Genomic DNA, 24,114 nt, shown 5'->3' with positions numbered 1-24,114 from the left:
CAGATAGGGAAGGATAAATAAGAAAATGATGGCAGTAGTTGCTTCTGGAGAGATCTACTGAATCTCTCTACTGATCATTGTATGTCATTTCAGCTTTTATGTCATTTGAGCTTTTGCTATTTAAAAAATTAGCTTAGTTAAGTCCAATAAAATCTAGAAATAGCAACAGGTTAATTCTACTTTAGATGTGTAGACAGCACAGTCTTCAAAGTGCTTTTACTGTTTTCTCTTATTTGTCACAACCCTATAAAGTAGATTATCATTACCCATTTTTACACAGATGAGAAAGAGGCCCGAAGATAAAGTGACCAGTCAAGTTCATCATACTGGCAAATGTCAGAACTGAAGCTGGAATCTAATTCTGATTTCCAGACCCACATTCTTTCTGTAATTCCATACCTCCTCTCTGGGAAACAGGGAACATTTGAAGACATGGTTATGGTTAAAGATCACCTTTAGGTTCTCTCTCATACTAGGTGTCCCATAGGTAAATCTGTCAATATGTCTGATATGTCCTCCCACCCCTAAAGTGCTTACCCTTCTATAAGTTAATAAACTTCCAATCCTGTAGGCACCCAAGCCAGAAAGCTGAATTTACTCCCATATTTCACTGGTCACCAAATTCTGATGATTCTACCTACTTTATTCACATCTCTAACCCTCTTCCACTCTCGCTGCCTTTACTCAACTCTTCATTCTTGCTTAGACTGTTCCAACAGCTTCCTAATTAGACTTCGGAGGTTTCACCCCACTCTAATCTATCCTGCCAGTCATCCCTCTAAAACATAAATCTGATCCTGGTTTAAACATCTTTAAATGACTCAGTCTTTCAAGATAAAATCCAAATTCATGTACAACATTTATGAAAATAACTACGTGATCTTGGCTTCATCTTCCATCACTCTCTCCCTTGCCCTTGTCCACGATGCCTAAGTGCGTGCCACTTGGTAGCCTTCCTAACTCTTCCAGCTACATCTCCTGTCATTCCTCTACTTGGACCCAATCCTCCAGCCATAGTAACCTACCAGCAGTGCTCCAAACATGTGTCTATCTCTTTCCTCTATGCCTGTGCATGCTTCATTTCTTGTACCTGGAATGCCTATGTCCTGGCTAACTCCTTTTCCTTTGGGAGTCATTATAGGGTGAATGCTCCAGGAAACCATCCCTGTCTCTTCCATCATAAATAAACAGCCCAGGCAGGCATTCCCATAAGACTGTGTGCTGACATCTACCAGCCCTTAGCCCATCACATGTGACTGTGCCTGCTCGTCTCCCCCAACACAAGGGTAAGCTCCTTGAAGGCAGGGACTCTTAACATTTATCTCCATGACCCAGCAGGTTGGCATTACTATTTTCCAAATGGAAACAAAATAATTCAGAGGACAACAACCAAAATTTTGCAAATCAAGCCATAGACTATAGTGCATGTTTTAAGAACACTGAAGAAACCAAACCGCTAAACTAATAAAAGTATGCAAAATTTTGAGAATAGGAAACAGGAATGGGATTGTTTCCTTATGTTTACCCTGAGTTTGTTATAAGCAAGAAATGATCCATTCTTTATTAACATAAGCACAATTTAAAACTACTTACTTACGCTCCTCTTGAATTCACCAAGTCACTTATCACATCTGCAACTATCTTACTAATTACTAGTATGGTTAATTGAGGTTAAATGCCAACAAAAGTTCAGCTTGCTTTATGTGTTAAACTGTTTTTCCAATGGACATCTAGTTCTATAATTTGTAGCAACTGCTTAATTATCTCACGTAATTATAAAGACATACAACAATATACTTTAGCTCTATATTCTGCTGTTTAATCCAAAATACAAAAGATAGGATGTGGAAAGCACATTCTAAAACTTCTAAAATAGTCTCTGTTGCCTGTTTTTCAACAGGTAAGTCACCAGGTAATGTAAAAAAAAAAAAAAAAAGACAATTGCTTCTACTTTTACATTACTAGAAGACAGAAGTGACTGATTATCTGTCGGGATACTGGAAACCCTTATCAAAGCATACTAGTTACCAAGTAATATTTATTTACTAATTTAATGTGCTGCCGATACAGCAAGTGTTTTGCAAAACTAATCTACATTAAAACAGATGAATATTTAAGGACCAAAAACTATTACTACAGGCAGTTTCTAAATATACAATAGCTATATTCCTATATGTTTGAAAATCAGAAAGCATTTTCCCAAAAGATTTCATAAACACCTATTAGTTACCCAAACTAGTACCCTAAAGCTTTTTAAATCCATACGGAGACTTAAGTATGAGATTCTCTTTCATGTAACCACTAAATATTGATACCAAGCATTTATTCAGTCTCTGAGTACTGAAACCAAACATTTAAAAGTGAGGAATACCCCATTTATCTGAATCTACCCATTTCCTCAATTTCAAGCAGTATGCAGCGAGCAGCTCAGGACAGCAAAGGATCTATGAAAAAATTTCTTAGAAACTCTCCAAACTCCAGCAAAGACAAAGACTCCAAATAGTATGGAGTATCTATGTTGTATTCACTGTATTAAACAGTCTAAACAGCTTTAGCCACCACACAGAAGAACTTGGGAACAAGTGTCCAGAGTCTGACACTTAGCACACCATATCCACTGCTCTCCCCACACACAAGATTCAAGTCACAGCTGGTAACTCCTGGGTGTGACACAGGAGACTTAGCAAAGAATGCTTGGGAAGTGGAAAAACAGAGAATCTGACGGGGGAAAAACAGGCATGGGGGATGGATGCAGGACTCTAAGGACCAGAGGCCCAAAGTGAGACTCCCTGGGACGGCTCCTGAATGCCTGAGAGGGGCTCCCAGGAGGAGGGCAGTAAAAGGCTTTAGCTTTCTCATCTCCTGGCTGTCCATCAGTCCTGAGACTGTGTGCTCTTGAAGAGGTGTGGGAAGATGAACATATACTGCCTACCTAGCTACCAGATTAAAACAGGTGACCAAATGTATGCAAAGGTATAAACACGCCAGTGATTGTTCATAAATGTACACATCTATGTAATGTATAAACGAGAGACAGGAAATGTAAAAATAGTAACAGTGAAGTTTCTCTATTAGGATTTCATAATTTATGATCCTTAGTAAATAATCACAACTGTGTTTTGTGTATGTCTTTTAAAAACACAAAAATTGGCAAGGTGTAAGAGTAACAGCTACTTTCAAAACTGATATGATTTTGCTTTTAAAGTATCAATATTTCAATAAACTAGTATCATGAGAACAATGTGAGCTCAGCCTGCATATTAGAAAATACAGGAGGATGGCTTCTGTGGTAACTCATTTAAAGAAAGGATTAGACACTCAGATTTGCAGTGAATGTGGAAAAATATACTTTTAACATAAAAGATTTGCTAATTACCTGTATGTTTTCGAAGATGCTCTTTAAAATGTCCAAAGTGGTCAAACTGTTTCTCACAGTATTGACATATGTGAATCTTTTTCCCAGTTCTTTGCTTCTTACTGACTCCACCTTCTTCAAGGTGGTAACAGTTGAGGTGCTGTTTCCATGCGCTCTCCCGAAGATACCTTTTATTGCATATTTCACACTTGAAACTCTCAGTGGAGTGTGATTTCATGTGTTCCTTAAAATGGTAAAACAATTTAAATGAACGGTTACATTTCTCACAATGGAACAAGTCCTTCACATGTGACAGCTGAAGTTCCACAATTTCAATACCTTCTACCTGTTTGCTTGTGGGGTCAGATGCACAACCATCTTCTTCTTTTATCTGCCCTTTTCTATCACCTTGACGGTACTTGCTGGTAATATCTGCCAACAGTGCCAGGGCGGATTCATCAGAGGAACCTGTGCTTTGAATGTACTTTATGGACTGCTTGGCAGAAGCCACTTCCTCCAACGTTTCGATGCCTTCATCTTCCACTTCAATTGTGCCTTCGGCAATCTCCACCTCAATTTCAACAGGTTCTGATTCTGCAGAGGGCAATGACTCAGTGATAACATTTGAAGTTTCTGCAATCTTTCTTTTTTTTGCCTCACTTTTTCCTGTGGTATTTTCCTCTAGTGGAGCTGAGTTTTCTTTGTTCCTGAAATACATAATGTATGGATTTAAAAATCTATAAAGCCAATGGAAATCCTTTTGGGAAGAAATTGGTAAGTTCATAGTAAAATTTATATGGGAAAGCAAAAACCAAGATCGGAAGACTTACTATAAAGCTGTATTAGTGACAGACACGAAGATTAATGGAACACAGTAAAGTCCAGAAATAGACCCACTTTTTTAATTGATTTTTGAAAAAAAGGTTCCAAGATAATTTAATGGAGGAAAGAACTTTTAAGAGTGGTGCTGGAACAACTGGTCTTTATATGGAGAAAATAAACCTCAACCACCACTCTTCAAATCATACACTCAAAAATTATTTCAGAATGGACCACAAACTTTAACATAAAAACTCAAACTATTTAACTTCAAGAAAAAGGTAGGAGAAAATCTTTGTAAAATTGGGTTACTGAAAGATTTCTTAAATCAGCATGCAAAAAGAAGAAAGCTCAATAGCAAAAATTGATAGATTTCATCAAAATGAAAAACTTTTGCCCTTTGAAATAGTTAACAAAAAGGCAAGCCACAAACAAAAGAGAACAAAAAGGCAAGCCACAGACCAGGACAAAACACGTGCACAAATATATCTGCCAAAGGTCCATAAAGATAGTATAAAACGTTTTCTCACAATCCAATACCCTCAGTAAGAGAAGACAACTATTGGGAGACAATTATCCATGAGTCTCATGTTTCTGCACGTCTCCTGTCCTGACAGCTTTTCTTCTGGACTCTCTTCAAGGCTATCTGCAGTACAGTCAGCAATCTGGAAAGACAGAGTATGGCTCCCTCTGGAGCGATGGTTGGGCAGGTTTGCTTCCAGCCCATTACCTAAGATGTGGGCTTCCTAATAAGCTGGAGATGCTTCAGCTGTGATGTAAACCAACTAGATGCACAGCATTCACCTGGGCCACTCTATGTCACCCCTTTGGAGGAGAAGGGAAAACTGGCACAAATATAAAACCCATGCTGCTTGCTGTGCAAAAAGTAAACTCTTTCTGACTTAACAGTCTCATATCTTCTATCAGCATCCATGAAACTATGCAGGATAACTTGCTGGCTTGCAAATAGGGTAAAATCTCAGTTCTGTCACACTTCTTGCCAGATTTTGGCAACAAGGAAAGGATGCCAAAAAAAGACAGGGTTTTCTGGAACACAAAGAATGAGGCCCCAAGGAGCAAATAATGGGATGTGAGGAAGTCCACTGGAGCTGGCAGCAAAAATGCTGACCTGGGCAATGCATGGTCTTCCATTTAATTGCCTACTGTATGAGTTAAATTGTGTCCCTCAAAGATATGTTGAAGTCCTGACCCCTGATACCTGTGAATGTAACCTTATTTGGAAATCAGTCTTCGAAGATGTAACCAAGTTAAGATGAGGTCATTAGAGTGGACCCTACTCTAATATAACTGTCTTTATAAGGAGAGGTACATTTGGACACACGCACCCACGAGACAGAAGGCAGCAACACGAATGAAGAGGGAGGCAAAAATTGGAGTCATGCTGCCACAAGCCAAGGAAGCCCTGGGGCTGGCAGAAGCTAGAAGAGGCAAGGGAAGGATCCTCCCCTAGAGCCTTTTGAGGGAGCAAGGCCCAGCCAACACTGTGATTTAGGATTTCCAGCTTCCAGAACTGTGAGACAATAAATTTCTGTTGGACCTAGTTTGTGGTACTTCGTTATGGCAGCCTCAGAAAACTGAAACACCTATAATGAGGAAAAACTGGGAAGTTATAGGATGAGTACTGGGCAGTAAGTTCAAGGACAGCTGCTAGAGGTTTCCTTGTGTTGCAAACTCTCCCAGGGTTGGGGGAGGACTTCCCTGCCAACCTCGTTCGTGGTCAGCCTTAAGTTTAACCCATCAAAACAACGAAGATTCACGGTGGGGACAGGGGTAGAGACAGATGGTCTTGCCCCATTACAGACAAGTTACCTAAACCAAGGGTGACAGAAGGGTAATGTGCAACTGCTACTAACAGAAATGAGTCATTAGAACTTTGGCTAGTCCATGTGAAAGATGAGGGTGACTCAGTCTGTTAAGCATCTGCCTTCGGCTCAGATCATGATCCCAGGGTTTCTGGGATCGAGCCCTGCATCAGGCTCCCTGCTCAGCGGGGAGCCTGTTTCTCCCTCTCCCTGCCGCTCTGCCTGCTTGTGCTGTCAAATAAAATCTTTAAAAAAAAAAAGAAAAGAAAGATGAGGGGGCAACATGATGCTCATCAAGAAGAATGGCAACACCTGGGCCATCACAGGGCTCAGCCTCTCCTGCAGTGTTGTCTTGTCCACCTTAGATCCATGTGGAGAGGACTGTAAAAGGTCTCAGTGTTTTTTTTCTGCAGTATGTCCTGGCTGCCATAAGGATGCTATGGTGCTCTTGGGGCTGACTAGTAAATCTTCCCGCCAATTGGGTTTATAATGCTGACGAAGATGAGTCACTGGAGAATGAGAAAAGAATCCAAAACAATATAAATTCTTACGGTCAGGCCTCCTGAAAATCCCCCTAACTTTTATGTTAAATCAGGTAAAAACATAAGAGTTATCATGACAACAGGGCAGCAAATGTCCAGGATTAATGCACACCCTTTTTTACAAAGCCACCAATGTGCGAGTCCTCTGAGTCAGCCAAAAGGCATATAAATCTTATGGCCCTGGGGTCCCTGGGAGGCTTAGCGGGTTAAGCATCCAACTCTTGGATTTCCACTCAGGTTATCATCTCAGGGTCCTGAGATAGAGCCCCATGTTGGGCTCTGCGCTCAGCAGGGACTCTGCTCAAGATTCTCTCCCTCTCCCTCTGCCCCTCCCCTTGCTTGTGTGCTTGCCCTCCTTCTCTTAAATAATAAATAAATAAATAAATCTTTAAAAAAATCTTACAGCCCCAATTGAAAAGCAATGTGGACAAGGCAGCTGAATCAAGGGGTCCCCAAAACGGAAATAAATGGTGTCAGTAATGATGACCTTGCTGGCTGATAGAGGGCTTTTGATGGGCCGAAAACACTTGAGATATGTTTAGTCAAGCCACATGCAGCTTTCATCTGCTTGAAACCAAAAGTAAATATGCCTGCTCACCGGCATGGAGTCACTTTCTCCCTCCATATCTTTTCCTCTTCTACCTTCCTTCCCCCCATACCTGCTTGGAGGAAGATAACTAGGGGTGGAGCCAAGACCTCCCTGTCCCCAAGGGTATAGTGAAGACACCATATACCCATCCAAGGATGCGGAGGGAAACTCAGGAATGGGAGCAACTCAAACTTTCATGGCTCTGTTAGATTCAGGTGTCCAACTCACCATCCTATCATGGGCAGAGGAGGCACATTCAACTAATGGGGTTTGGGCAAGGTTCACAGCAGGAAAGGGAGGCTGTCTTAACCCTGTGGGTGGAGCTGATTCTACATACTATTGTTGCTTTGACATCTGAATGTACAGCAGGAACTGGTATGGCATTTACACTGCCCTATTCTGTAAATATCAGATATGGATTGTCCCAAATGGAAAGAGCCACAGGTAGAGAAGAGCTACTGGAAGAAACCCCCTGACAGATGCCACCAGCAGATGGTCAGGGTTTAGCACGAGTGTCTCTATCTTGTGATGTCTAAAGTTTACACTATATTGATGTCCTGTTGAATGGCAAGTTAGAAGTCTGTCTCAAAGGCCCTGACCTCAATGTTAGCACATCTCCATGAGCAGGTGTTGATGAACCCTCAACAAAATTCAGAGGCCTGCTCATCAAGTGAAGTTTCTTGGGACTAAGTACGGTGGATTCACAACACTCAGTCCCTCCAGCAGTAAAAGAAAAACTACGTTTCTTTACCTCCTCCCTCTCCCTAATGAAGATGAGGTCGGCATCTTATTGAACCTTTCTGGGTACTGGAAACAGCATGTACCTACTTGGGCATTCTACTTTCTTCTTTATATCAGCTAATCTGAAAATCAGGATCTTTTAAGTGCGGCTCCAACCAAAAAGTTGCACTGGAGATTGCCCATCAAGCTGTGGCACATTCTCTATTTTGGGGGCCCTACAACTCTTAATGGCCCCTTTGAACTAGAAGTCTTTGAGATGCTTTTGCAGATTAAAGCTTGTGGCAAAAGGAGTCAGGCTCCACCCACAAGGTACACTCCCCCTTTGAAAAGAAAGGATTTGCTTGCTGTTGGGCTTTTGTTAAAACTGATGCCTGATCCATTGAAGTTTTGAGGCTCTGTAGCCTGATACTGCCATGTGGGAGTGCATCAACTAAGACTTCACAACTAGCAAGGTAAAACATGCCCACCAAGTCTCACTTCTCAAATAGAAATAAAACACTCAAGGAGCACGTGGGTGGCTCAGTCGGTTGAAAGTCTGACTCTTGGTTTCGGCACAGGTCATGATCTCACGGTCGTGGGATGGAGCCCCGAGTCGGGCTCCGTACTCAGCAGGGAGTCTCCTTAAGATTCTCTCTCCTCTTCCCTCTCCCCTTCCCCCCACTCCCTCGCTTGCTCTAAAATAAATCAATCTTAAAAAAAAAAAAAGACGACACTCAAGAAAGCAGTTGACCTCTTGGCTTTACATGAAAAAAATGGTAGCTCCCCCAACTCTGTTGCCCAAAGAAAGCCACTAGATCAATGAGGTCTTTGGTTCACCGATGGTTTGGCTAAACTCAAGACTGATGTTGTTCCCTGGGCTGCTGCAAATGCTCAGCTTTAGCACCAACTACGCAAAACCAGAAGTGGATGTGGTCCCTGTGCTCAGAGGGCAGAACTCAGAAGCTTTCTTCATAGCCCTGGATGACATTCTACACAATGAACCATATTATATTTTATTGACTCCTGGGCTGCTGCCAATGACCCAGCTGTTTGGAAGAGCTGGAAATCTTGGCAGATTAAAGACATCTATCCTCAGGACCACAACTGTGGAAACAAATAGCAGTTGCTGATCAAACTATTTGGATCACTGATTCAGATGCCCATGGTTAGGGCCTGTTCTCTAATGATACTAACCAGAATGAAGCTGCTGATCAAGCCTGCATTACCTAGACTTCCATCACTGACCCCTAGATCCAGTGTTATTCTGAACATGCTGACATATCCACCATCACAGACAGCATAAAGTAAAGGACCTTATGCTTCTGATATACAAATTGCCACTGGATGCCAGACATGTGACACCCACCAAAAGCTGGCCTATTTGTCTCGTGGTGAAGGAGGCTACACTGCGCATTGTCTCTGACTGTTCCTAAAGACTGACTACACTGGACCTTTGACGCCATCCCAGGGCTATCCCTAGTGTCTCACCACTGCTGACACTTTTTAAGGATGCAGTGCTGCTGTTTCAGAATGATCTGCTGGTTCTGGCCACACCACTGTGCCCTTGAGACTAATCTGCGTCATATGGTTAGCTGTCTGAATCATCTGCAGTCTGATCTTTCTGTGCCTAAAGCTACTCGATAATTGGCTGACAGCCAAGGTATTGATGAACCCTGCAAGCTCCCTACCATGCACAGATATAGATAATGTAGAGCATTGCAAAAGCCTCCTTCAATACTGACTTAGGAAGATTTCTGACTACTTCTCTTATCTCCTCTTTGTCCAAAAATCTGAGTAAGGCAGGTTGGTCATCGAACTCAGCTGTCCCCAGAAAAGAACCATCTCTTCTCTGCTTCCTGGATAATGATCAAGACAAAATGGGTGGGAAGTTATAGAAACCAAATTGGAAAGTTTGAATTCTGCCCTAACCATTCTCAAACACAATCCTTTTCCTTCCCTTGCAATGGCAACCCTGGCACAGCCTGGCTGGTGTCTCTTCCAGGTGACAGCCCAGTCTAAAGTGGGCTTAGCAGATTCAAACTTGAATTCCAGTTCAGTCATCTGGACTTTCTTATTGAACTGACATCATCTTAGATCCTAAAAATAACGACCACTTGGTTGAATATACTGCTTGCCAGGTACACTTAAGAGTGGCCCTTGTGGGGCGCCTGGCTGGCTCATTCGGTTGAGTGTCTGGCCCTTGGTTTTGGCTCAGGTCATGATCTCAGGGTCCTGAGATCCAGCGCAGTGTCTGCTTATCCCTCTCCCTCCTCCTCAGCACCTCTCCCAGCTTATGCTTGCTTGGCTCTCTCTAAATAAATAAATAAAAATCTTAAAAAAAAAAAAAGTGACCCTTGTGAGTCAAAGTGGGAGATACAATGGGTCTCTAAGTTTTATGAAAATGCCTTTGATTCTATGGAGGTGAAGGGAGAGCAACAACCCTGACACCTGAAAAGAAAAAAAATCTTAAGACTCCAGGAGGTATGGGGGAGGAAGGGATTAATGGTCTTTGTCCTTTAGAACTGCCCCTATAGCGTTCCTCTGTAGGAAAATGCTCTGATGCAGCTCTCCCAAACTGTTACAAGCAACTTTAAATCAACTGCTGGATCTGTCCTCCCCTGCCCAATGACTCTGACCATGATTTGATGATCATTTCCCTTAACTATACCAAGAAGTCTTTTGGAAACAGCAGGGGATGGCCAAGCTCCTACATGTTCCATATTTGCCCCACTACTGTTCCCAAAGCTGAGGCTCAGTTCATGAGGTGGATAATTACCACTCAACTGGCATTAAGGTGCGCATGACAAACAGAATGGTTTGAGCTGACTGCCCTCAGACAATCCCTCCAAAAAACAAGGACCAGGTTCAATCAGGGAAAGGGGGAAGCCACATTTGAGGCTTGTGCCCCTGAATGATGAAGGTCCTACTCTAGGGTACAAACAACTGTAAACAACACTTTCTTTCCGACCCACCTATATGCCCCAGGGACCATACTTCTCGTATGAGAGCCAGGTACTAACTTCCCTCCCTAAAAGTATGATGACTTGCACTTCAGGGGTGGGTAGAAGAGATCATCTAGTTTTTAAGGAAACACCACAAATAGATCAGTTTAGTTCTCAGATGACTGGAGTGATGCTCTCTCCAAAACAACGCAACTTTTGGGTACTTGGGGGGGTTTCCTAGAAAAATAACTGACTTGTTATTTATGTGTGCTCCATGGGTAGTTTTCCCTACAATGGGAATCATCCAAATTAATAAGGTGATGCAAAATTTGTGCCTCACTTAAGCCTATGTGATCAATGATACCACTTGGGGCCTGGAAGTCATTCATGTCAGCCTCAAATCACTGGTTAGGGTTATTATGGATGATAGACTTGCCCTAGACTTCCTCCCAGTGGGCCAATGCAGAGACTGTGCAAGTGCTAAAAGATCTTGCTACACTTGGATTAATGCTTAAAGCTAAGTGGAAAAGTCAACACGGAGACTAAAGATAAAAGCTACCCGGCTTTCTAGGGATTTATTCAGTTGGTTGAGTCCAGGACCTTAGGGGAGTGAGTGGATGGTTAAACTCAGCACTGCAGGGTGGCCACATCCTCCTGCTTCAAGTTCTGTTTATAGTTGCCTTAATTAAATCCAGTGTGAAAAAAAACTGAATGAATTAGGACCCAGTACCTATTGATCAGATTAATGAGAGTGGTCATAGAGTAGTACACTCGTGGAAAAATTTACCAGAAGCTAAAATAATGTAGAAACAAGGATACTGTTGGAAGATAACTCTCCACGGATCCCTCATGTTTCTATAGGTCTTATAAACAAAGATACCTTTGTTCTGGATCTTTTCAAGGTTGTCTGCATAGCAAATAGCCTTAGAAGAGAATGCTTGTCTTCTCAAGTGGAGGATAGGTTCATTTATTACTCAGGATAATAAAGATAATGGCCCCTCCGGCCAGGTTTGCTTGCAGCTCATTATAAAAAAACGTCAGTTTCCTCAAATGTGATGCAAACCACTGTGAGTACAGCACACACCTAGGCCACTGTTGTCGCCCCTGAGGGATTTGGGTGGGGGCTGAGGAGGGAAAGAAAAATTGATATGAACATGGAGCTCATGCTGCTCCTCATGCTGTGAAAGAAATGAAGTCCCTTCTCTCTGACTCAGGAGTCTCCTGTCTTCTGCCAGCATCCAAAAAAACTGGCAGGCCAACTTACAGCTTGCAAATAGGATAAAATCTCAGACCCTTCACAGTTCTTGACAATAACCCAATTTAAAAATGGGCAAAAAATCTAGACACCTTGCCAAAGGAGATAAACATATGGCAAAAAAGCACATGAAATAATGCTCATCATTAGCTGTAAGGGAAATGCAAATTAAAACCACTATATAACTACTAGCACAGCTAAAATAAAAAGGCCTGATCATACCAAGAATTAGCAAGGCTGTGGAGCAATGGGAACTCTCATACACTGCAAGTTGGAATGTAAAATGGCACAACAATTTGGAAAACAGTTTAGCAGTTTCTTAAAAAAAATTAAACACACCTACTATACAACCCAGCTATTCCACTCCTAGGTATTTACTGAGAAATGAAAGAATAGCCACTTTATTCGTAATAGGTGGAAACACCATCAACAGGTGGTACAGCCATACAATGGAATACTACTTGGTAATAAAAGGGAACGAAATAGTAATACCCACAACAACAATGACAAATCTCTAAAACATAATGCTAAATGCAAAACGTCAAACACAAAAACTACACTGTAGGAGTCCATTTATATGACATCCTAAATAAAATACAACTATAGTGATAAAGATCAAATCAATGGATAACTGAGGCTGGGGATCAGGGTTGACTAGAGTCATGAGAAAACTCAGGATGATGGAAATGTTCCCTTATCTTGATTATGGTGGTGATTACACCACTGTATACAACTGCCAAAATTCAAACTCAGTATTAATCTGGTGAATTGTTTTACATGTAAATTACATCTCAACAGGTTGGAGAGGAAAGATCTATAAGGCAACTGTTGCTTCCCATCAAATATCAAGAACCCTCTCCTACAGTTTCGAATAAACAATAATGCAACTCCAGCAAAACAAAATAAAGTCCTCATACTTTCCTCAGTGTCATTCAAAAAGTTGACACTATATTCCAAAAATACTTGCATACTGCGAATGTGAGAAGAGCACCTAATTCACCTTTTGTATCTGCAAAATATTATATAATAATCTCAATACAGAGTTGCCTTAACCAATTTAACCACAACTAAATTAATTTTTATTCCTAAATTGCATTATAAACAGCCAATACATAACGTTGCTGTCTTCCTGTCTGTAAAGAACTCTTCAGAGTATAGTGCATGCCTAATTGGTTCAAGAAACAATTCAACACGTTACTCTAAAAAGCACTCACTTATGGTTGTAATTATTGTGTTATAATAATAAATCTTCTAAAAGGTTCTAAATAAATAGGCTTGGGAAAACAGCTGTGCCCAGTTGTTCTTACCTTCATCTCCCAATGACTATACACATGAACTCAATTCCTAACCCTCCCAAATCCAACCTAGGGTATTGTCAGAAGAAGTTCCACTGTTCTGCTGCCAAGGACTCTCCCCATAGTGATATACTACTCACTACTACAAGCAGCAAGGGGACCACACAGATAGAACATTTTTCCAGAAGGTTCTCATCCAGGATTTAACCACAAATCTGATGTTGCCCCATCCATACTGTACTCTCTTTACTTCCATTTTGAAAAGGTATGACACCATCAGATAATAATATAACCTCAACACACCTCGATTTTGTTGCCCATGTCTCAGCTCTCTCTACAGGAGAGTACTGACCTGGTTTTCATCAGCATGCACCCATCCATCCATTCACAAATGTGTACCACACACCTACTATGTGCCAGGCACTAGGCATTAGAGAATACGTACACATCAAGCTCTTGGTTTAATCCCGAATTCTGTCATCAAACTAATTAAATTGGAGAAATGGTACTTTTGGATGATTATAGTTCAATTATTTCTTAGAATTATTCTAAATTATATCTTCTGACTGAACCACACCAGTGAGTTGGACTAAATTATGTTGCTCCACTTGCAACTGATTTTACCAAACTGCACTTCAGTGTTACAGCAATGACCTATACTAAGGCCATGATAGGAAACAGAGCCAGGTTGGGGCACCTGGGTGGCTCAGTCGTTAAGCGTCTGCCTTCGGCTCAGGTCATGATCCCAGGGTCCTCGGGTGGGGCTCCCTGCTCAGCAGGAAGCAGGCTTCTCCCTCTCCCTCTCCCACTCCCCCTGCTGTGTTCCCTCTCTCGCTGTGTCTCTCTCTGTCAAATAAATAAAATCTTTAAAGAAAAAAAAAAAGAAAGAAACAGAGCCAGGAGATAATTATAAGACCAGTTCACATTTAGAGTACTATATGCCAGACACCATGCTAAACACTTTAGATGCATTAATTCACTCAACCCTCACAGGCAATCCTATGTAGAAAGTACCATTATCCCCATTTGACGGATGAGGAAGCCAAGCTGCTGACAGGTTGAGTAACTTCATAAAGGCCACACAGTGGTAGAGCTAGGATATTATCCAAGTAAACAGACTCCAGAGCTCTTGTTCTCAGTCACTATATTACAGTACCACTATTCTTTACGCAAGATGTTGGAAGTCTTTATTCGTTGTATCATTTAATGTTTTCTTAATACTTTCTATGAGAAATTTTGTGTCTTAATACTAGGAACGGCTCCTAAGCAACTGGTTTGTTCTCATAACCATGAATAATGTAACTTAGGATTTTTCTTTCCTTTTTCTTTGCACTAGGTGCTTCAGAGTTCAGAGCTAGATTTAGCTCATCTAGCGAGTATACAGACTTAAATGGCATGCATACTGGCTACCGTATTTCTAACTTCACTGATCATCGCCCCCATCTGGTCTATTAATCTTCATCCATTTCCTCACTTATTTTTTTTTTTTTTAAGATTTTTATTTATTTATTGAGAGAGATAGCGATAGAGAGAGAGCATGAGAGGGGGAGAGTCAGAGGGAGAAGCAGACTCCCCGCCAAGCAGGGAGCCCGATGCGGGACTCGATCCCGGGACTCCAGGATCATGACCTGAGCCGAAGGCAGTCGCTTAAACAACTGAGCCACCCAGGCGCCCCTCCTCACTTATTTTTAAACAGTACTAGGTTAATCTTGGTAAGCCAAACCCTTTTTAGAGTATGGCTTGGTGCAATTAACAACTCAAATCCAACAAAACAGTTTACAGGGACACAAACAACTCCTTTAAATGCTGCCTAGTCCTCCTTATTTTACCAGGTACAAAACATGCTACTTTAGTTATCCTTAGCAGTTTTTACATAAGGACAAGAAATCAAGTGTGGGTGGGGTGCCTGGGTGGCTCAGTTGTTAAGTGTCTGCCTTCAGCTCAGGTCATGATCCCAGGGTCCTGGGATCGAGCCCCACGTCGGGCACCCTCCTCGGCGGGAAGCCTACTTCTCCCTCTCCCACTCCCCCTGCTTGTGTTCCCTCTCTCGCTGTGTCTCTGTCAAATACATAAATAAAATCTTAAAAAAAAAAAAAAAAATCAAGTGTGGGAGAAAGAGCAATCAGTATCCAGAATTTTATAGATCCTTAAATATTCTTAATTTTAAAATGTCAGTTCTTTATGGCATAACACATATAATAAAATCTTGACTAACAAGGTGTACGTGACTGAATATAACTATCTGTGTGTCGCTAAGCAAGTAATTACCTGACTTCAAGGGCTTTGATAGCTTCTAGCATTTGTAGAAACTCTGCTGCTTTCCATACATCATTGGCTTCTTCTTCTCCTTGTATCATTAATTTTGCTGTATATGTGAACTCAATTAAATGACGGAAGGCCATTTTACTAACACCTGTAAAAAAAAAAAAAGATGTGCATTAGCATATATGCATGTTGATTCAAATCTTCTAACATTAGTAAAGAAAAAAAAGCTCAGTGTTTGAAACCTGATTAGTATCTGAATTTTGGAAAATTATTTCCTGGTGGAATTCTCATTAACGGTACAGTAAGACTGTACCAAGTTCCAGCAGTAACTACCAAACTATTTTAAGATCTTTCCCAAAAATTTCTAAGGCCCTTATGACAGTAAAACCTACCACTCAAATATACGAATGGGTTATTACAGGTCAGACATGCTACTTTCCTGCCAGGGATCTCTGCATCAACTCAGCTCCAAATCTTCAAGGGCTTTCCACAGCTCAGCAAATAAAGTTCCATACCACTCTGCCTTTATTTCAAGGTACTTCACGTTATTTTTCTATTTACCACTATTTTTCCCTTCCAAATTTTGAACTCTATTAATCCCATACTATATACTGATCTTCAAACCCTTCACTTCTAAAGCTTCCTTGCCTTTATTAATATTTACCCTCCTTCCTGAATGCTTAATCACTTTATCTCTGTACAAATCCCAGCACCCTTGAAGGCCCAATTCTAATGCCACATACTTAATGAAATTTTCTTTAATGCTCCTCCCCACCCCACCGGCTGAACTCTGTACTTGTTCTGACAATTACAACTCATGGGCATCTCTTGACTCTAAGCTACTTGAGGGAAATGATTGTTTCCGTACACTCACCTCACAGTATCTAACACAATGCTCCCTAAGATGCAGACACACAAAATAGGAATGAATAAGAGCTAAAGTCACTCTCAAAATTAAGCTTCCACAATTCCAACTTTTCTTTACAAGTTTTATGTTTAAATTTTGGCCCAAAAGATACTCTATTTCTTTGTGCTCTTCAATGCTATATATTATTATTTCAATCTGCTAATGCAAGGCTACAAAAATCTACTGAAACAAAGAAAAACTACTTTATTTATTTTTAAAAGATTTTTAAGTACTCTCTACCCCCAACTTGGGGTTTGAACCTACAATCCCAATTATCAAAAGTCACATGCTGCACCGACTGAGGCAGACAAGTACCCCAGAAGAAAACTATTTTTAACATAGAATTTTTACACTAAGAAATGCCCATGTCCAAACTGCACACAATATACACAACTGCAAATACAAAAATGCTTTTATGTTCTTCCTAGGCACTTTATACACCTGCATAAGCAAACTAAAAATAACTGGATTCTTTGAAGGTTACTTTGAGTCTCCTAAATCTTTATTCTCCTGGTTATCTTTTGACCATGTTATTCTTTATTATATGAGAGTAACTAAAAAATTTTTTTAAGGAGTTTTAATCAAATATTTAAAAGTGCAACAAAAGTCCTTTCTAAAAACATGTAAATTTTTCTTGAATAAGATTTTGATTTTTAATCAAACACACACCTGTAATACTGCAAATATCAAGCACAACTCCAAACACCTCACAAGTATTAACATAACAATCCTACGGAGAACTTTATTGTAATCTCCATTTTACAGATAGGAAAACTGAGGCACAGAAAAATCAATAACTGTGACTTTGGCAAGTTACTTAAGTGATGAAAACTAGAATCAACCCTAGATGGCCCAACTCATAAGTCCAAAATAAAGATTTTTATGTAAGATGACGGCAGGAAACATTCCAGCTTGGAAGAGTTTGAATACCTATGACTTCATTCACTGCAGGCCCACAATCTCTTACTCATAATCCCAAAGTCCCCCAAATCTCTTAAGACCAGGAGTTTTCCCATAAATTTGGCAGCAAAATTTGGTTTGAACTGACATGGGACTATTTATCCCATTTAGAGCAAATATTAATATGCTACTCTTCCAAAATATTATTTTGGTTACAGGATGTCACCCTAAGACCCCTTTGGGAGTAATGTCACAGACTGCATTATCTTAGAAAATTTGTAATTTCAAGAAACATCTGGTCTCCAAGGATTTAAATAAGGAACTGTAGACTTAGTTCCCAATTTTGGTTAATTAGAATCATTGTAAACTTAATAAAAGCATGGGTCTCTGATCTCCAGAATCAAAACTGGGATAGGGAACCTTTTTTTTATAAGCATCTTAGGTGCTTCTTAAGTCACCAGTCCAGCACTAGTCCTAGGAATAAATCACTGACCTAATTAACTAACACGAACCAAACTGATACCACCTAACCAGGTAAGCGATGTGGTGACAGATGATGCACAGTTGCAAAAACATTATTCTCCATGAGGACTAGTCTGGTAACTTTCAAATCTCAGCCCACTTTCTAATTAATCCCTTGCTCCTTTCATAACAGAAGTGTGCAGGAGAACACAATTTTTCTGAGTATCTAAAGAAACCGTTAATATGAACACCTTAACCTGCATCTTCTTTTTTTCACTTAGGAAGAAGCAAAAGAGGGCAGCATTCTAGATATATAGAGTGAGGTCATTATTCATATTTTACAGATGGGGGTTCCAATTCTGGCTAAGACGAAGAAAGCACACTCTACCACTCCATACTCCATCTTGTCCACCGCTTACAATCATAAATCCTGGGAAGAATACATAAAGCAAATATATAAGGATTCTGAAAGATAAACAGAAGCAAGCAGGCTGGGGAGAGAAATCAAAACTCAAAGAACAGCAGTGAGTTTCCTGTGTTTTTATTTTTCCTCAAATATATCCCAGCTTAGACTTGAAAACAGCCCAAATCCCATTTCTCGATAGGAGGAACAGACAAAAAAGCCTAAGAAACTCTTTCTGGCTAGAACCAGGAAAGGGAATGGAGAGTATGAGTGGGGCGGGAAATCCTTGGTTATTACTCCTCTCAGCCCTGCCTCAAAGCAAGTTCCAGTTCTGATGCTGCACACCTGTGCTGGTGGCCACCAAGGAGGCACTCAATTCTGAGAGAAAGTTTTTCTTTCTGACAGAGAACTAGGAAATAGACGATGATCTGAAGAGCATGGAGAGAAATCTTATTTTTTTTCTCTCATCGCTTTGTCTAGGAAACAGATCCCACTGTGGGAAGCATATGACAGCACAGGGACGCTAAAACCCCAGTTTTCTAGCCAGACGATCAGGGAAAGTTGCTCCTAGGAGCTAAAGTGCAGAAGAAGTCAGAAGAGGGAACTAGAAGAAGGTCCTCTGTGAATGAAGTCTTGCTCTAGCCACCACTTACACATGTGAAGAACTGAGCTGAGGCAGCACAGCAAAGGGTTTGAGTACCGCACTATGATGCGGTCTACCACCCAGCTCGGCACACCTGGGACCTGAACACCACCACAAAAGTTTTGAAAACTAAATTGGAATTGCATCCACAATCCACATAAGGCAGTCTGAACCTAAAGCAGGTTGACTGCCTGCTAGAAACAAAACAAACCAAAATCAACAAAACAAAGGACTTTAACACAGACTGTCATTATGTTCAAAATGCTCATGACACAATACAAAATTACTTGATGTATCTTACAGATTTAAAAGAAAAAAAAAAGGAAGCCAACATGTTCAAGCTTATACAGCTGACAACAGTAAAGAAAACTGAGGTTTTCGAATTACATGCCCAGGGCTTTCTCAATAGCCAGGTGACCTAGACAGGTTGTACAGTGATCCCGAAGTTCATGGCTTAAGAAAACACTGAACCACATTGATTTTTTAAACCTGAATCTGGCAAATAACAAAAACAGAAATGTTCTTACATTCTGTTTTCTCATTTGTCTATATTAAATACTAAAGGTTTGTATGTGCTATACTATAATGGAGACAGTAGGTCAGAGGTATTAAAAGGCACAACAATCAATCTCAAGGTGGTCTTTAGAAGACCCTACTTCTCCAGGTACACTCCTTGCTCCAAAAGCAAAGCATATTCTAGCCTGTGCCACTTACTGACTGTTTAAGATTCTGCTTAAAAAGCAGAAGTCAACTCCTCTTTGAAATCTTCCCTCTCTAAGGTGGACTAAACTACTCATTCTCTCCCCTCAGCTATACCATTCCACAATAAAAGTCTCTGTAACACTTTTTGCACTCCTTTCTATATCTGTTGCTAATCTGTGATTAAATTTGCAAATTCTTTAAGGGCTGTCTTATTCACCAATTCTTCATTTCCTGGGTCTAGTATAGTGCACAACATGTAACAGGTATTCAAAATTTGACAAATAGCCCCAATTTATTAAGCTTTGACAATGTACCAAACACTATGCTCAGCATTCTGCATATGTTATTTCAATTAATCATTACAAGCTTATAAAGTAATGAGGACTCTTCAGATGAGGAGGCAAATATGCAACTGAAGTAAAGTTACCTGCCTGGTGTCACACAGTACCTCAGGTAAATGAATGGATGAAATCTTGCCCTGTAATAGAAACCAATACCGTATAGACAGCTAGATTCTCACTTTAGTAAGCTTTGTGGATTTCCATTATACCTGTGGCTCTGTCCATCACAGATAATGAAAAGATTATCTATGGATGTATCAGCCAGAATGCTAGATAAACTAGAATGTACCCCCTCCCCCAAAAGGAACATGCTTAACTTTTTCATTTTCTTTACTCCCCAGGGCACCAAATTTCCCCAAGGGAATAGCGTTTCTAGGCAACTCATTCATAACAAAGAATATATACACCATGAAAAAGATACAAAACCAAAACTCAAGAACACTGAAAGAACTAAAATTCTGTATTTACTTAGGCAAGCTTATTTATTTCCTATAGTTTTGGATGACAGGGAGGTGTAGGTAATGTAGCAGTGTAAGACAAAAGCATAGTAATTAATAGTACAAAGTGAATCCCTTGCTAGCTGGACAACACTGAGCATGTAACCATTTGCAGCCTGTTCCCTGATGTGTAAATTGGAAATAATACCACTTATTTCAAACGATTGCTGTAAATCCCAGAAAAGGCACACAAACTGCATAGCACTATAGCTGGCACTTGGGAAGCTATTATTATAAAAGTCAAGCAAGTACAAAAATCACTTTCTACTTTAAGGCAGTATCTATTGAATGATTCCTTCCATCCCAGACTCTATCCGCTAGAACTTCTGAATGCTACTTCAGTTCATCTTTCCTAGCCTTTTCCGTATTGTGGCAGCCCACTTCATTTTGTGCATGTCATATGTACCTCTGCTAGTAAAGAACCTTCTACTGTAACCTGCAGCTTCTACTGTAACCCACCAGTCTGAAACTTTAGCCCACTGAACAAAGATGGGAATTCACTTTTAATACATGTTTTCAAAATACAGTGACCACTGGTTTTAGAAGTAGAAGAGACTCCTTTAAGAGACCAACAGCTACCATCTAATGTAAGAGTTTTTCCTGACAGATCATTTTACGAAGCACTTTACTGAAAGTAAGAATTCTCAAGTGTCAAAAGAACAATTTATCCAGTCACCTAATAGGAACCACTGATGCCTATTTCCCATGGTATCTTGCTAAATTAACTAACACTTCTTCATCAATTAAAATGTTCGCTAAGTATTGTATTTAAAACAAGCATTTACCTTCTATCTCCACCAAAGGTTCCTGAGTAAACTCCTGAAAGAATTTGTAGAAGAACTTACTGCAAGCAGCCAAAACAGCCTTGTGGGCCTTAAAATGGTGTCCTAGATTAAAAAGAAAAAAAAAAAGAGTATCACATATATTCAAAAATCAAAAGTAAAACCAAAAAACAAAGTAGGAAATTATATAAAGTAGACCTTTCTCCATAATATAATCATAAGACTATATAAATTACTGAACTAAAGTTCGAATGTTCTTAGCGGCTATCTTGACAAATTTCAATCTTAATTAGACACAAAGCCAGATCTTTACCTCAAAGACCTTATTAAGTCAGTTTTATAAAAGCCAGTTTACAAAACTAAAAGAGGTACAGGGCTTCTTACCACTTAAAGAGTCAAAGGTATATCCTATTCATTTAAAACTGCTAAATATAAACACAACCCAAAATGTTACATACATCATTTGGAAAGAGAGAAGAAAATGCCATAGAATAAGCATAAAGCTGGATGTATTTGCTATGGAAAACATGTTAACATGCCTAATATTTGGAAGCAGCAGACCTACAATGCAGCAGATCTATAATAAAGAATAGCCTGCCTTGAGATGCCTATTTTCACTAAATAGAAAAGTTACCCAAGCTGCGTTTGCCTCCATTATAATGACAACTCCTAATACTGGTAAAGACCCCATTTGATTTGGCTTCCCAAAGAGGGTACCAGTGCTGCAAAGGAATCTCACATTCTCCCTCCAAGACCATCCGGGAAACTAGAAAGAATCAACACTTCCCAAATGATTGCTGTGAAAGGCTCCTCAAAGCAGCTTATGAATAGAAGGCTATTATCCAAACATTTAGAGATATCCTCCCTATCTCCAAAACCATCATCTTGCACTCCAGTGTGCAATGGGAAAACTTAAAAAGGCTGCAAAAAAGTTAAGATGCGATGATTATGTTGAAAGCGTGACTAGCCAACTAGCCTTCTACAACATGGTCTACGTGAGTGGACACTGACAAGTCCCCCACCCAGGTCCCAGCGCACACTCAAAAGGCACAGGCCATAGAGGGTGGGTATAAAAGGCGGGTGGGGGAAGGGGAGATAAGAACGGAAGCCACAAATTCGCTGCTCTACCCACCACCCTACCCACCGTCGACAATCAGGGTGATGTCAGTAAACCGATCCTGCTCCCGCTGTTCATTCAATCGGTCCAGGATCATTTTATGATGTTCCGGGAACTCCTGAAGGCATTCCATCGTCTCTTCGGCCTCCATGGCCGTCGGGTTGCTCTACAAAAGAGGAGCATGATAATGTACACCCATGAGCTCGGGCTGAGGCACAAAACCCCTAAAGCTTAAAACAACAAAAAACAAAACCCCAGCTACGTGAAAAGAAGGGGGGAGGGTGAGGCAAGAGGAGAGGAAGGCGAGGGAAGAAAGAAAGGCGAGCCGGGTGGCCGCCGCGCGTTGGGGGCCGGAGCCGCGGCCGCGGGACTCCGAGCCTGACCTAATTGGAGTCGGGAGACGCGAGCTGAAGCGGGGTGGGCAGAGCGCCGGTGGCTCCGGGCGCCGGGGCGCGCAAGTCCGGCAGAGGAAGGGACCCGACAGCCGTGGCGGCCCTCTAACGGCCCGCCAAGCCCTTCTGCCAGGCCCTGGCTCCCGCCGCCCCGGGACCCGGTCCGGCCCGCGGCCCACAACGACTCCCGGGTCGCCTCTCCCTCCCCCGCCCTCCCTCTTCTCCCCCGCCCCGACCGGGCCGGCACTCACTCAGGGAAGGAGGAGCGGCCCGAGCCTGCGCGTCACTTACGTCGACGTGCCGCGTCACCGCGCTGGGCTCCGGCTGACGCCGACCAAGCGTCGACCACTGAGAAAACGGGCCACAACCCCACCCGCCCCCACTAGTGGCGGGCGGAGTCTACCGAGGGGTTTGCCTTGGGCGACGGTGAGGCCGCGGCCGCTACCGCGAGGAAGAGAAAGTCCGGCAAAGGGGGAGCTGGGCCAGTTCTGAGCCAGGCCGTACCCGGGGCGGGGATCCTAAATCACCGCCTCTCCACCCACCCCCTACCGCGGGGCTCCAGGTGTGTGTGCTTCCGACCCGGACCTCGGAATAAGCGCGCAACGCGATCCGGGTGCGCTTTTATTCGGCGACTCCTCCAGCCCCGCCCCCTTTCCTCCCAAGCTTTAGGTCGGCCAGCCTTACCTAGCTCATGATCCTCCCTGTCTCCTCTCCGGCCCTCAGAGCCTCTCCTTCCTCGCTCTCCGCTCTTGGGGCGAAACTCAACCCACACTGTTTCCTACCCCTAAACAGCGCCTCGCCCTCCATTTCCTCGCGAGTGCCCGGACACTGCCTCCACTGGGTCTGGCCGGCGCACGTGCGCTCGCTCCGAGACCCGGGCGGCCGCGCCGCGGGCGGCGGCCACGGGCGCGAGCACGTTCCGGCCGCCTGGGACCTTCCTCCGGGTGCCCGCCCTCTCCACGCTCGGCAGGCAGCACGTGTTTGCTGGGCTCAGAACCTGGATCTACTCCGATTATTTACACATGATGCTATTACTACAGCTCTCCACTCCCAAGCCCCGCGCTTAAAGAGGCCAGTGACTTACAATCAGCCTCACTTGGCTGGGTCATTCACTCATTCATCTGGGAAAAAAAATGCTTTCGGAGGATAACAGGTTGAGATTTCCTTTTTTTCTCAGAAGAAAACAGAGTGGGGAATTAGGGGAAGACTCAAATAGCTGGCTATATGCAGGAGTGAGTGTAATCATTATTTCAACAGACACTTATTTAGAGCCAACGCTGTGTTAGGCACTGTTTAAGGGTGAACAAGGGGTATGTGGTTTCTGCCTTCCTAATCTTAGTCTAATAGAGTAGATAGATAGTAG

The 24,114-nt window shown here is 41.9% G+C and overlaps 1 protein-coding gene across 8 annotated transcripts in view; it reads right to left on the bottom strand.

The window, feature by feature from the left end:
• ZNF131 (zinc finger protein 131) overlaps positions 1 to 23,644 on the bottom strand; it is a 28,942-nt gene extending 5,298 nt beyond the window's left edge. The window contains exons 1-6 of one of the 8 annotated variants that reach the window (XM_081826089.1): positions 23,436 to 23,643; positions 22,387 to 22,525; positions 21,246 to 21,347; positions 15,609 to 15,753; positions 3,702 to 4,062; positions 3,377 to 3,599 (exon numbers count right to left, since the gene is read on the bottom strand). In XM_081826089.1, the coding sequence (XP_081682215.1) occupies positions 3,377 to 3,599; positions 3,702 to 4,062; positions 15,609 to 15,753; positions 21,246 to 21,347; positions 22,387 to 22,510 (955 nt within the window). In that variant the 5' untranslated portion in view covers positions 22,511 to 22,525; positions 23,436 to 23,643. Of the gene's footprint in view, positions 1 to 3,376; positions 4,063 to 15,608; positions 15,754 to 18,125; positions 19,643 to 20,049; positions 20,101 to 21,245; positions 21,348 to 22,386; positions 22,526 to 22,742; positions 22,981 to 23,002; positions 23,097 to 23,435 lie in introns of those variants that run through there. The other 7 variants (XM_081826086.1, XM_081826088.1, XM_081826087.1 and 4 more) reach the window with 7 other exon arrangements.
• Positions 23,645 to 24,114: the final 470 nt, after the last annotated feature.

The sequence above is a fragment of the Leptonychotes weddellii genome, chromosome 7 (assembly GCF_054177405.1).
Source record: "Leptonychotes weddellii isolate Sample4059 chromosome 7, ASM5417740v2, whole genome shotgun sequence".
In the NCBI taxonomy this organism is placed as follows: Eukaryota; Metazoa; Chordata; class Mammalia; order Carnivora; family Phocidae; genus Leptonychotes; species Leptonychotes weddellii.
The sequence above is the reverse complement of the archived record's forward strand: the minus strand, read 5'-3'. Positions and strand labels throughout refer to the sequence as shown.